We start from the raw sequence: 14,596 nt of genomic DNA on the forward strand, positions 1-14,596 counted from the left end.
CAGGAGCACATCCGCTGTGGATTTGCTGTGTCGTGTTGTGAAGGAGTTTAACAGATCTGTCAACCCGGTTTTCAGCCGCATAGCAATGAAAGCTCTTCAGGATTTAAAGCTGGACAAGAGAACTTTGAGTTTGGGACTTTCTTCACTCTCATCAGGGAATGAAACAAACAGCAAAGGTAAGACTTCATATGGACGATTTATAAGCTATCATCAGTGGTGGAAGAACTATTCACATCTTTGAGTTTACTTAAGTAAAAGTACCACTACATCAATGTAAAAATACTGTTACAAGTAAAAGTCTAATATGAAAAATCCTATTTTAATATACATCTTTACTTTCCATCATTGTCCATCATAGCATAGGAATGCGGTCAGACACTAAAAATCACATGTCTGATTATCCATTGTAAAATAAAATCATATTTTCGAGCATAACAGAATTAACATTGTAATACATTACGAGGTTTGGTAAAGTTTTGAGGTGATTCATTGTTAAAAAAATACTGTCTTTACTTGGAAATATTTTCTTCTTATTGTTGAACAGAGACGTGGTGCGTTAGATACGACCCATATTTTGATAGAATTACTTGAGCTGCAGTGTATGTTGTAGTTTTTTAAAGGAGTAGTCACGATGTAGTGGCAGTAGTATATAGTCATAGTTCTTTCTCTGGATTCTTCTGACATAGATCCATGACTGCACCTGATAAACTGAACATTTTTAAATGCTAAATGGATGAGTGTTAGGGAATTTTCCATAACTAATATGCACTGGATCAAACTAGGCTTTGTGGTCATAGCAAGGCCACACCAAATATTGGGTTTAGACACTGTCTCCCCTTGAGATAGTGATAAGCAGTGAGTCTGCTCCTTTTGGGGAAAACAGGAGGCATTCTGATAGTGTTGCTATAGCAACCAATTTCAGATATGTGTTTGACTGTTTTCCCTGAATGGGGTAAAGGTAACTGCAGTCAGAGGTTTGATATAGTGTTAGATGTAGGACAAAGGTCCTGAGTGAGGTCTAAGCAATGTTTTAGCTATAGACCAGTAGACTACATTCTGTATATTGTAGATATGTTGGTCTGCCCATATTTGGGCATTGCTCAACCTGTGGCATTATCTGTGTGGTTTAAAGTCTTTCCCCGGAGGAGAGAAACTTCAGAATTGAAGGGAGCATCAGAACATAACGTGTACTGATCATTCGCTCATTTCTCCTTGTACAAGTAAATAAACCTTTTCAATGCAAGACATCCTGGACTCCTGTCTACTCTCTCCATTGATGTATGGGCTGCATAATTGAAATCATTATCAATGAGGGATGAAATAATTTATAATAGAAATGACTAACGTGTCTGTGGTTGTAGTCCACATTGTTTCTGACATGAGAATCCAGGTTTGATGTTGTAGAATTTCCTTCTCACACCTGTGATGACTGAACTTTGACCTCATGTGTTCATGACTCCTCTCCTCTGTCTCCTCTCACAGGGAGAAGATGATCTGCAGGATCCTTCTGCTCATCAGCCTGACCTCCTGTGTCTCTGGTTAGTTTACATCCTCACTTCATCATCCAAAAAGAGAAAAGTCAAAAGATTTGATGACTTTAGTTGTAAAATATATCAGTGAAGCCCTTAAGCATGACCTTTTTACTGGTGTATTTTTAAACACTTTCCCTCTCTGTCTCCTCAACAGGAACATTTGTAGTGAACGTGACACAGACCTCCTATCAGGCAGAGGAGAACCACAACATCACACTGGAATGGATGTTTACAACCAAACCTGACAGTTCCTCCACCTCACTGAATATCTACTGTGAACTGTTCACTGATCACAATGACCCAGTCCTGTATCATGTACATGAGGGTGTTGAGGTCCCAGAGTCTCAGGATGAACAGTTTGCAGGACGAGTTCAGTGTGACAACGACGCTCTCAGAGAAGGACGAATCAGACTTCATGTGTCCAGACTCAGGACTGAAGACTCGGGTCTGTACATATGTGAAGTGAAAACAAATGATGGTTGGGGCTCTGACAGATGCCACCTCAATGTCACTGGTAAGATGATTCAGTAAAACTCAGAAAGCCTTTTTAATGCATGTTATCAGTGATGTACAGACTGGACTGCTAAACTTTATGAGTGTGGTTGCACTCAGCAGCCACTGTGTTGTTACAAATATGCTGTATGTGAACACAAACATCACCAAGTTCAAACCCAAACAGTCCAGATTTGAATTTTGGACATGAACAGTGTGAAGTGTCACAAGTAGGAGGGTTGAATGTTGGGATAACAGAATTTGTGGAATAAAAGTACAATTATTATTATTGTCTGCCCTTTACAGCAGCTGTTGATCAGCCAGAACCTCAGAAACCTACTGAGAGACCACAACCAGAGAGTCGGGACAGGATCGGCTTCTATGTTGGACTGACAGTAGCTGGACTCGCTGTCTGTGCTGGACTCTGCTTTGTCTTCATACTTTGTTTTAATCCTGGTGGGAGAGAACATGCAGTGGAACATGAGTTAGACAACATGGTGGAGAGAATTTCACCAAAATTGATTAGGCTCTGGGGGAAAGAATGAACCAAAATCTAAAGTGTCATATTGATCGGTGCAAGTGGGCATGTTCTATCACATATTTACTGCCATTGAGAAACTGCACTCTCCTGAACATACACATCGAGTTTCATTCACATCTGATGAAGGGGAACGAATGGCTGAATTTTGAGAGCAAAGTTATTGAAATGCTGCAGAGTTTATGATATTTAAACTTGGCTTTGCTCTCCTTTTGTGAAGACTGAAATCTGCTTGTTGCTGCCTGCAGCTTTCATTTAGATGACTGAGCTGCTTCTTTCTGTTGAGCACTAACATGTTTGAACCCGGCTATTCCTGCACTGCATTTCAGTGTCGGCCGGTCAATGCGGGGCGCTGGGGCGCCGCCCCCATCAAATATCTGGCCAAAATCTACTTAAACATATTAAACATAAATGAATTAGAAAATGCTAAATAATTATGAAATAAATAGTATTTGTTTGCAAGATGGTCCTGTTAGCCTCTAAGCACCTGTCATCATTCATTATAAATCGATTCCAAATGGTATTTTATTAATTTCTATATGTACTTCCTGTACGTGGGGCGCCGGACTAATGGAAGTCAATGCAAGCCCTCAAACTTTTGACAAGCATGTGACCTGAGGCTGCTCTCTCATTGGCCTGCGTCACGTTTCCCACGGGGCGCAGCTCAGTGCGCCCCGGACACGCCCACTTTTATTGGCAGCGAATTGTTGTTGTTTCATGTTTTTTAATCTACTGTGATTGGACCGTTCCGGCTGTCATTCACGCCCTCCCGTCAGCTGCTGTCACCCAAACTCCTGCTGACGGTAGGTTCAGGAGATGACGTTAAAGTGGAGCCGCGGAAATTAAAGAAGATTATTTTGTAATTTCTCTACAAAAAAATAATTTCACAAGACTTTAACTAGAAGAGAGAAAGAGGATAAAGCAGCAGCAGGTGATGGAGGAGCTGAGAGTTTCTCCTGCTGCTGTTATGATAAACGGAGCTGGCTAGCTGGATGCAGTGTGAGTTATTCCTTTTATTGCTTTATCTGTTTGCTGTTTCAAAGTGTCAGCACCGAAACGTTGTGGACAACGACAGGGGAACGAGACCTAAAACATCTCTCTGAAAAAAATCAAACAGAAAGCTGCAGCCATCGAGACAATAGCATGGAGCTAAGTTGTTTTTAGCAGACTTAGCATTGCTGAGCTCTTTCTGCAGCTGTTTCACCACATCTGGCCACATGTGGACCTCCGCTATGCCAAGCTCCAGAAGAGGAACATAGATTCAGTCAGTGGCTGCATCCAGCAGCTCCAACAGGACATATAAAAGATCAGGTAGTAGCTGCATTACTGTTATTAATATTGTAAAGTGTTAAAAATACTTTATAAAAGACATAACTATGAAGTGTAAAAAAACTAAAATGCATAAATGCAGGATAAGAAATGATGGAAGTAATTTTGACTATTACAGTTGATTTGGGTACATTTCATTATTAAAGTTAAATAAATTATGCCTAATCACAGCAGTGTATAGTGCTTAATGCGCCATCTATTGTCATGTTTAGGTATTGCAACAACTAACAGATTACTGTGAAATCAGGACTGAAGACACAATAACTAAAATATAGGTGGTGTCTCTTTTAAGCATATTACCTTATTGGTAACTCTGCTTTAACTGCTGGTATCTTTAAGTGATGTGAGTGAAATGTGCATTTTATCATATCTGGTTATAATTTTTTATTCCTCTCTCTGTGGGTCAGAGATACTATACTGGGACAAACCAGGGGACATTATAGTGTGTTGTGTTGTTTTTAGATTCGTTTTTCTTTCTTATTTTTATTTTTTTGCTGCGGTATGAAGTGGTGCTACGGCTTATTTGACACTAACCCTAGGACCACCAACCATCAAACTGCGCCCCCCCAAACATTTTTGTCACCAGCCGCCACTGTTTGTCAGCCCGGTTTTCAGCCGCATATCAATAAGAACTCTTCAGGATTTAAAGCTGGACAAGATAACTTTGAGTTTGGGACTTTCTTCACTCTCATCAGGGAATGACACAAATAGCAAAGGTAAGACATCATATGGACGGTTTATATAAGCCATCATCAGTGGTGGAATAACTAGTCACATCTTTAAGTTTACTTAAGTAAAAGTACCACTACGTCAATGTAAAAATACTGTTACAAGTAAAAGTCTAGTATGAAAAATCTTATTTTAATATACATCTTTACTTTCCATCATTGTCCATCATAGCATAGGAATGTGGTCAAACAGTGAACTATAAAATCACATTTCTGATTATCCAGTGTAAAATAGGGCATAACAGCATTAACATTGTAATACATTAACGAGGTGATTCATTGTCTTTACTCTGATATATGTTCTTCTTATTGTTGAACAGAGACGTGGTGATGACTGAACTTTGACAATAAATAATTTCTAAGGATGACAATGGTACATCTGTCTATTAAATCTAACGTGCGATATAATGTAAAGTCCACACTCTGAAGTACGACGCATGCATGATACGTGCGGCCCCGCCTTAAAACGGGAACAAAGTACGAAAACTTTACAAGCAGGTGCACTTTGACCAAGTGCTTTTTGCGTGTTCAATTAACTGTGCACTTGTCTTCAGTCAGGGTGCAACATTCTTATATAACGTCAAACAGTAAACTACTAGAAACATTGCAGAGTTAGTAAAGAACACCAGCACTAATCACAGTGTTCTAGATAACATCTGTGGTGATTTACAACATATCTATTTTAATTTATGTCTGTAAACACATTGCCTCAAAGCATGCTGGGAACTCAGTTCAACGATCTCCAACATACTACAATATGTATTCAGAAGGTTTTGTGATAGTTAAATCAGTTTCATTTGGTTTTACATCATCATTCCCTTTTTTAAATTGTGTTTTTATTATTTTCTCCTTGTATGATTGCCTTTTCCTTGATTCTTCTCAAAACTGTGTGTGTTTGTGTTGATGCGTCTCTGTTTCTCTGTCCAGGATCCTGCTGATGTTACTCACTGAATGCAGAAACTGGTGATCCAGGTGCAAGATGATTTTATATATAAGCTACTCAGACACACTGCAACAAAAATAAAAAAGATAATTTAATAATATAATAATCTCCTACTTACACAAGCATTCAAAATAATAATAATCAGAAAAAGAATGGTGGGGGGCCCTGGTTAATAACAGGAACTAATATAACACAATTCTGGAAACAATCTTAACTCTAAATCTAAAACATCCAGGGTGCCACACGACCATCGCTCTGACTTTCTGTGTCTGCTGTTAGTTTCCGCCTTCAGTTCATCACCCATACAGGGTTACAGGGTTCTGATTTCATACACTTCACAGTTTGAGCTTCACCAACAACTCTGTTGTTAGCAATAGAAGAAGAACATTTGCTTAGTTAGATGCCTTTATTTGATATACACATACTGTCCCCATTAAGCAGTTTAATGTATTAGTATGTTATGTTTTTTATTATATTCTAACATCCTGTTGCAGTTAATATTGTTCCTATAATAATGGTACAAAAAATCTCAACATGACACACCTGTTTGTTAGATTTAATATCTGCATGTTTTAAGGACAGAAGTAGGTGTTTATATGCAGAAAACACAACTGTTTAGTGAGAGGATTTACTTCAGAGTTGAGTTTTGAAGATAAGAACAAGACTCAGAAAAGATCTCAGAAGTTTGATCTGATTTTAGCTCTTGATTCAGAAGTTGATCTTATGACTCATGTATGGCTCTCTCTGATACACACAAACATGACAATAACCTACACTGTTTACTCACATAAAGGTTATTTTATTGTTATTAGTGTTTTATTTTATTGTATCAAATATTTGAAGTAAACTTTTTATATTCCTTGTGCAGGGAGTGTGATGCATCATGTCATATTGGGTGTAATCTGTATATTTGTAGAGATTTGTCAATTTCACTTTAATGTGTAGCTGCTGAGACAAACCTTCACTTTTAAAAAGTCTTTTGATGCCATCTAGTGGCAGAAATTACTGTAATAGAAACTATTTTCAATGTTAGACTCAGAGTTTGTTGAACCTCCTACCTGTAATACCCCCCTGATTGGCTCGCTTCAGCCACGTGATATAAACAATCCACTTCCAAGTAAAGTGGGCCGGTCTTAGGCATGAAACTCCAAAATTCTCTGATTGGCTGTAATGAAATGACGTTAATTTCCAGAGTATTTTCAGCCAATCAGAACAGCGCTGGGGAGTCCCCTTCAGCCCCGTTAGCCAATTCGAAACATTGTTAACAACCTGCTGCTGTGTGTGCTTGCTGTGTTAAGGCTGAAGAAGTTGGTCGTGTTGTGAACGAGTTTGAGTTTGTGAACAGATCTGTCAACACAGATTTTATCCGCATATTAATGAGAACTCTTCAGGATTTAAAGCTGGACAAGAAAACTTTGAGTTTCTTCACTCTCATCAGGGAATGAAACAAACAGCAAAGGTAAGACTTCTTATGGACGGTTTATATAAACCATCAGTGGTGGAAGAACTTTACTTAAGTTAAAGTACTAGTACATCAGTGTAAATATACTTAGTTACAAGTGAATGTATTGCAAGAAAAATTGTTTTTATGTACTTCTTTACTTTGCATCACTTCCATCCACTATAACCTGAGGTGGGGTCGGAAACTGTTTTGGGTCGTCAAAAAATAATTTCTAAGGATGACAATGGTACATCTGTCTATCCAATCTTACGTGCGAGATAATGTAAAGTCCATGCATACATAATGTTCTTAAATGCTATATTTCAAGCACGTAGAATTGTGCGTTGCTTTAACAGGAGTTTAGGAATTCCACCCGTCATCACTGCAGTTATGATTCATGCATCATGATGTGTATAACCCCGCCTTTAGACCATTTAGTTTTGTTTTTAACTAGTGCACTTGTCTGCGGCCCCGCCTTAAAAAGGGAACACTCCGAAGACTTTACAAGTAGGCGCACCTTGATAAAGTGCTTTTTGCGTTTTCAATAAACTGTGCACTTGTCTTCAGTCAGGGTGCAACATTCTTCTATAATGTCAAACTGTAAACTACTAGAAACATTGCAGAGTTAGTGAAGCACTAATCACTGTGTTCTAGATAACATCTGTGGTGATTTACAACATGTTTATTTTAATTTATGTCTGTAAACACATTGCCTGGCATGCTCAGTTCAACGATCTCCAACACACTACAATATGTATTCAGAAGGTTTTGTGATAGTTAAATCAGTTTCATTTGGTTTTACATCATCATTCCTTTTTTTAAATTGTGTTTTTGTTATGTTCTCCTTGTATGATTGCCTTTTCCTTGATTCTTCTCAAAACTGTGTGTGTTTGTGTTGATGCATCTCTGTTTCTCTGTCCAGGATCCTGCTGATGTTACTCACTGAATGCAGAAACTGGTGATCCAGGTGCAAGATGATTTTATATATAGCCTACTCAGACACACTGCAACAAAATAAAAAGATAATTTAATAATATAATAATCTCCTACTTACTCAAGCATTCAAAATAATAATAATCAGAAAAAGAATGGTGGGGGGCCCTGGTTAATAACAGGAACTAATATAACACAATTCTGGAAACAATCTCAACTCTAAATCTAAAACATCCAGGGTGCCACACCGACCATCGCTGACTTTCTGTGTCTGTGGTTAGTTTCCGCCTTCAGTTCATCACCCATACAGGGTTACAGGGTTCTGATTTCATACACTTCACAGTTTGAGCTTCACCAACAACTCTGTTGTTAGCAATAGAAGAAGAACATTTGCTTAGTTAGATGCCTTTATTTGATATACACATACTGTCCCCATTAAGCAGTTTAATGTATTAGTATGTTATGTTTTTTATTATATTCTAACATCCTGTTGCAGTTAATATTGTCACTATAATAATGGTACAAAAAATCTCAAAATGACACACCTGTTTGTTAGATTTCAACTATGTATGTTTTAAGGACAGAAGTAGGTGTTTATATGCAGAAAACACAACTGTTTAGTGAGAGGATTTACTTCAGAGTTGAGTTTTGAAGATAAGAACAAGACTCAGAAAAAATCTGATTTTAGCTCTCCATTCAGAGGTTGATCTTATGACTCATGTATGGCTCTCTCTGATACACACAAACATGACAATAACCTACACTGTTAGCTCAAATAAAGGTTATTTTATTGTTATTGGTGTTTTATTTTATTGTATCAAATATTTGAAGTACACTTTTTATATTCCTTGTGCAGGGAGTGTGATGCATCATGTCATATTGGGTGAAATCTGTATATTTGTAGAGATTTGTCTGTTTCACTTTAATGTGTAGCTGCTGAGACAAATTAAAGTCTTTTGATGCCATCTAGTGACAGAAATACATACTGCATTAGAAACTATTTTCAATGTTAAATGTATTCAGAGTCATTAACAATAGAAATGACTAATGTGTCTGTGGTTGTAGTCCACATTGTTTCTGACATGAGAATCCAGGTTTGATGTTGTAGATTTTCCTTCTCACACCTGTGATGACTGAACTTTGACCTCATGTGTTCATGACTCCTCTCCTCTGTCTCCTCTCACAGGGAGAAGATGATCTGCAGGATCCTTCTGCTCATCAGCCTGACCTCCTGTGTCTCTGGTTAGTTTACAACTTTACTTTTATATCCATTTCTCCCCAAGGGAAATTCCTTTTCACAGCACTGTACATGTCAGACAAGAGTTCATACAAGAACACACTGACAGCAATATAACAATAACAAAAGATAACAGCAGTGCACACTAAGGTGTGTTCGACAAGGCCTACTGTTAACCCGGGTGTATGAATAAATAAATGGCTTTATTGTTAAGTTCTGTGAGGTTATGGGAAACCACTTATCTTGGCAATAGTGTGTTGGAGGTGCAGCCTGCATGTGAGTAATCCTTTGGTAAAGCAATAGGAGGAAATTTGGATATTAAAAAAAAAAAAAACGACACAGCATCAGTACGGCTCAGAACATCATCCGGTCAGAGTCACCTTTGATCCTGAGATGAGTAAATTGGACCAGGTTTGATATAAAGACTGACACAGTCTCTCTCTTGGACAAACAAAGATCCATTAACATTCCTCGAAAAAACCCTAAACCTAACCCAAAGTGACAAGAACTACATAAAAGTAATGTAAGACAGATTTTGGTGTCTCCTTCAGACATCATAACTTATCGGTGAGACTTCACTCCCCTTTTCTATCATCAGATTGGCGTCACAAAGACCACCATAGTAAATTAAAAGACACTGCACATTCTTAAGTTCCACTTCTCTCTCAACACAGAGCATGGAAGTGAGAATTGGTGTTAAAACTCATACAAAAACGTCTTGGTCAATAGTATGGTTTAAACACCAATTACTTATATCATTATCAATTACCTAAAGAAACCTCCATTGTAACAGTTATTACAGCGATCACAGATGAATGGGTATTTGAAAAACTGTCATTGTACTTTCTGCTTTCATAAAAACAAATGTTGGTATGAGAATGTTACTTAATGTGAGAAAGTGTTACATTGATGTTATGTTTACATTATGGTCATCAATTATCTATCATACAGGGTAGAATAACAATGTGTTAGGCTGGATCATATTAATTGTTTTCAGGTTAGTGAATAGCAGCTTGAATCAAGCTGATGTTATATTAATGCCAGAATGATACATCCTGTGTTCTGTGTTACTATGTTATAGTATGCATTTTATAATCACGATTAAATACTGAATGAATGATGATGATGATGATGATGATGAAAAGTTTTGCAGTAAAAAGCTGGAAATTAGATCCGCAAAGTAGCTGTCATGAATCTGATCTGGAACAAGCCCTACCCAGGACAAAAACCAGTTCAACTCCGAAACCGGTTATTCTCAGCTCATCTTCTCTTCACCACACACACCCTTACTTGTGTGACCTTATCTTGTATTTTTTTCGTCAGCAAACGTACAGAGAAAACGCCTTTAAAGTAAACACGTCGTTAAGTTTTGCATTCAGCCTGTTTTTTGACAATTTTGAGGATTTTGACGTGTGGCCAACGCTGAGATCTCTCCAGAAAGTTAATAATCGGGGAACTAAGTAAATTGGACTTTTTCCTCCATCTGTCATCAACCTATGAGATCTTTTCGGCAGATGAATGTCTGTCAACCCTACGACTCATCATAATTGAGAGGGATAAAGTCTGCAGGCAGACAACCACCAGCCAACCCGGATCATCCTCACAGCAACCCGACCGGACCTGCTACACTCACTCTGTGTGCTTATGCGTGGTTCTGAAGGACGGACAGCTGAGGCCCTCCATGGATGAAAGTTGGATCCAAATATTGCTTTAATCAAGGGTTGATGTCAGATCGAGTAATTCAAATTTAAAACTCAGTAAAACTTATACGTTTCTTAGTTTCCACATAATTATATATCCTTCATTTAAATTCATCATTCACCATCATCTTTCATTCATGTCGCTATATCGAGTATCAATCTGTTTAATTCATTATTACATTTATTTATACATCATTTATTAGTAGTGTGTAGTTAATAAAATCCATGATGCGGAAAGTGTTCTTTATTCGATACTCGTTAATTTTTTATTCAGTATTATATCATGAATCACCCTTTTCTATACGGCAGCATCATTGAATTATTTAGTTTTGCAGCCTCAGTTCCCAGTTTATCTGGTCTTCACTTTCCCTCTCTGTCTCCTCAACAGGAATATTTGTATTGAAAGTGACTCAGACCTCCTATCAGGCAGAGGAGAACCACAACATCACACTGGAATGGATGTTTACAACCAACCCTGACAGTTCCTCCACCTCACTGCACATCTTCTGTGAACTGTTCACAGATGAAAAAGTCCCAGTCCTGTATCATGTATATGAGGGTGTTGAAGTCTCAGGGTCTCAGGATGAACAGTTTGCAGGACGAGTTCAGAGTGACAAAGACGCCCTCAGAGAAGGACGAATCAGACTTCATGTGTCTAGACTCAGGACTGAAGACTCGGGTCTATACAAATGTATAGTGCGCAATAATTATGGTTACAGCTCTGACAGATGCCACCTCAATGTCACTGGTAAGATGATTCTGTTAATTAAGTCAATTCAAACTATGTTAAGGGTAGGTATTATATAGTGGAGTACAACATATTTCAAAAAGAGACATCTTCACAGTCACTGAACACATACTAAATTTATGAACCACCATGTTTGACGTGGGTACCTGTTATTACGCTGAGCCGAATAACCTGGTTTATTCGAAATTACCAGACCTCCCAGTGTGTGTATCAGGACAGCTCTATTTCATTAATATATAGAGATGATAGCATATTAATACCTCTTGACACATGCTAGAGTGTGGATGTTTTGGTGAACTGTGTGAAGTTTTGCTGTCTTGATGCTTGTTGGGTCCTCCTCCTGATATCAGATATAAAACACAGGTGTTGTGTCTTCATGCAGGTGTAAAACAGCCACCAGGAGGTCCAGAACAGGAAGCAGCTTCAACTTTGCTGTCACCTACAGCTGCAATTCTGCTGGTTCTTGCAGTTGCAGCTTTTGGACTTCTAGTATGTGCAGCTCTGGCAGCGTTTGTTTGTAGACTCAAACAACTAGAACGTATGTCCTCTGTTTCCTGTTTGTTTTAATGGAAGATTTTTGTTTGTGTGTGTTTTGATTTGTGTGTGCCGATACTTCATCTGCACTTTCTGCTGTCTCGTGTCAATCATTCAGATGGAGACCAGGATGGACGTTACATTGAGCTCCTGATTGAGACAGATGACGAGGAGGAGTTATTTACTAAGTGAGCTGATTCAACTGAACAAGTTACACCCTCATCCAAACTGTTCCAGATGTGAATGAACATCTGGAACAGTTTGGATGGACTTTCAGATCCTGGCTCACTTCTTACAATCTGGGTCCAAACTGCTGAAAGGAAACAAGACCTCGGGCTCCTCAAGCTCAACCTACCCCTGCTCCTCTCCCCATCTCCTACTTCTGTCTGTAAGATCTTCTTAACAGGCAAAACCCCGCTAGTTCACAAACTTAGTACCAGGGAGACCACTCTCACAAGGTTACATGGTAAATGTTAAATGGACTGTACTTATATAGCGCCCCCAGTAAGATACCACCCATATCAAAATCCACTTCTGGCAAGGAAAGTCACAACAATGTGTGCAGACAGTGCAGGAATATTACAGCAGCAGCAAGACTCCTACACTGACCGTCCACTGTGTACAGTTTACAGAGGTCGATTGTAACGGCAACATGATTTAGAAATTGAAGGCGCTATGCTCGGCCCATCGCAAATCACGTGTTAACATTAACAGCCCTACAAAAATGTCTTTCCATGTATTTTTTGTTCATATTTTTCCTCTGCCCACTACATGAGACTAATTGCACATAAACTCTTTGATCCATGAGCTGCTGATCCATTTCCATACTCACTGCATAAGGATATTGAATGAAACTTTCCATGTGCTGCTTTTTTTTCTTTCCTTCTTTTTTTTCACTGAAGTCCCTGTCCTGATCAGTCTAATCAGTGATGCAACTCATTGATCGATGCATCTGTCAGAATCCTGTATCCATGGTTACAGATGTCCTGTTTATGTTGAAGAGGGGTGTTTAGGGCCACAGACCACATACTTTCTGACATGAGAATCAGGGTTTGGGCAGCCCTTCAGCTCCAGCTAAGTGTTTGTAATTCCTATATTCAAATTGGTATGAATGAACAAAAAGTTACACCAGCATATTACACTTCCCATTTTATACCACATATACTAGGGCTCTCAACTATGTGTTTATATGTTTTTCTTTTTGTTCACCTTTTGTGCTTTCAGAATACAATTTTCTAATACTCCAAAAATCTTAGTTACTATGAAACATAATATTATTGGTGAACTTTGTTGTAAGATGTGATATTATAGCTATTATATCTGACATTTGTAGATATCAGGTTGCTAAATATTTTGTAAAAAAAGCTAAAAAATGTGCCTCTTCACACTAATGCACTTCTGCACTTTTAAAAAAATGTTGTGTTTAACTTTATTTTATATATTCTATGTTTTAGCTACTTTTATTATGTACTATTTGTACTATTTTAAAATTATTTTATTTTCTATCTTATATTACGTTAGTTTCATTTTCTTTTCTTTTTTCTTTTTTTTAAACATTGTTTTATGCTTCATGTATCATTTTAATGCAAAGCATGTATGAAAAGTGTTATACAAATAAAGTTATTATTAGTATTATTATTATTTAACAATGAATAGTCTTTCCACATGCACAGCTTATAAAGTAAAAGATTTGGAAGGAATCATTTAGGTCATATTTTCTTTTTAATTATAAACTTACATGTTCAGCTCTTACGATGACTTCAAAAATTTTGAGGAGCCAACGAACATTTTAGTCCACTGAACCACTGCGTTCAGACATTATGTCCATGTTGAAGATCACAATAAAACAAGATGTTTCCTTTTGTGTCAATAAAGATTGAGACACTGCAAAACCTGTATTAGATTTTCTTTTTAAATGTAATACTCCTCTCAAACACTAGGGGGAGCGTGGTAGAGGTCAGGCTGGTTACAGGTTATTTAAGCTCATGCCTTGAATCTCAGGTGTTGCTGATGGAGAGATTTACAGTTTATGACTGTGCTCAGATGTACGTTTGGCTGTATTTGTTTTTTACATTATGTGTAAAAGCTTCATTAAAAGTGACGGGTGATACAGAAAATGGACATTGGTGAGAAAATAAGTCTAGTATATCTGAAGTAATGGAGAGGACTGAATATCATTTCTGAGTACACGTCCAAACCATTAAACCCATTATCAGCCAGTAGCAGCTAAAGTGTAGGATTTAGTTTACTACAGTCTGTGTTGAGTTAACAAAAAAAAGGCAAAAAGAGCAAATAAGTATTTTGAGTATTTCAACAAATGATTGCAGAAAAACCCTTTTACAACATATCAACGTTGGGTTAAAACACCAGTAACAACAGCAACATTCAAACTTTATCTGTTGAACATGTTTGTTTTAACCACCAGACTGCTGCTAGTTTCA

The 14,596-nt window shown here is 37.8% G+C and overlaps 1 protein-coding gene across 1 annotated transcript; it reads left to right on the top strand.

Moving 5' to 3' along the window:
• Positions 1-39: 39 nt before the first annotated feature.
• Positions 40-11,352, top strand: LOC134006311 (uncharacterized). Its single transcript, XM_062445396.1, has 6 exons — positions 40-176; positions 1,483-1,538; positions 1,687-2,046; positions 2,331-2,521; positions 9,123-9,178; positions 11,262-11,352. Exons 2-6 carry the CDS (start codon positions 1,490-1,492, stop codon positions 11,350-11,352), a joined length of 747 nt encoding a protein of 248 aa, XP_062301380.1. The 5' UTR covers positions 40-176; positions 1,483-1,489.
• Positions 11,353-14,596: the final 3,244 nt, after the last annotated feature.

The sequence above is a fragment of the Scomber scombrus genome, chromosome 23 (genome assembly GCF_963691925.1).
Source record: "Scomber scombrus chromosome 23, fScoSco1.1, whole genome shotgun sequence".
Lineage (NCBI taxonomy): Eukaryota > Metazoa > Chordata > Actinopteri > Scombriformes > Scombridae > Scomber > Scomber scombrus.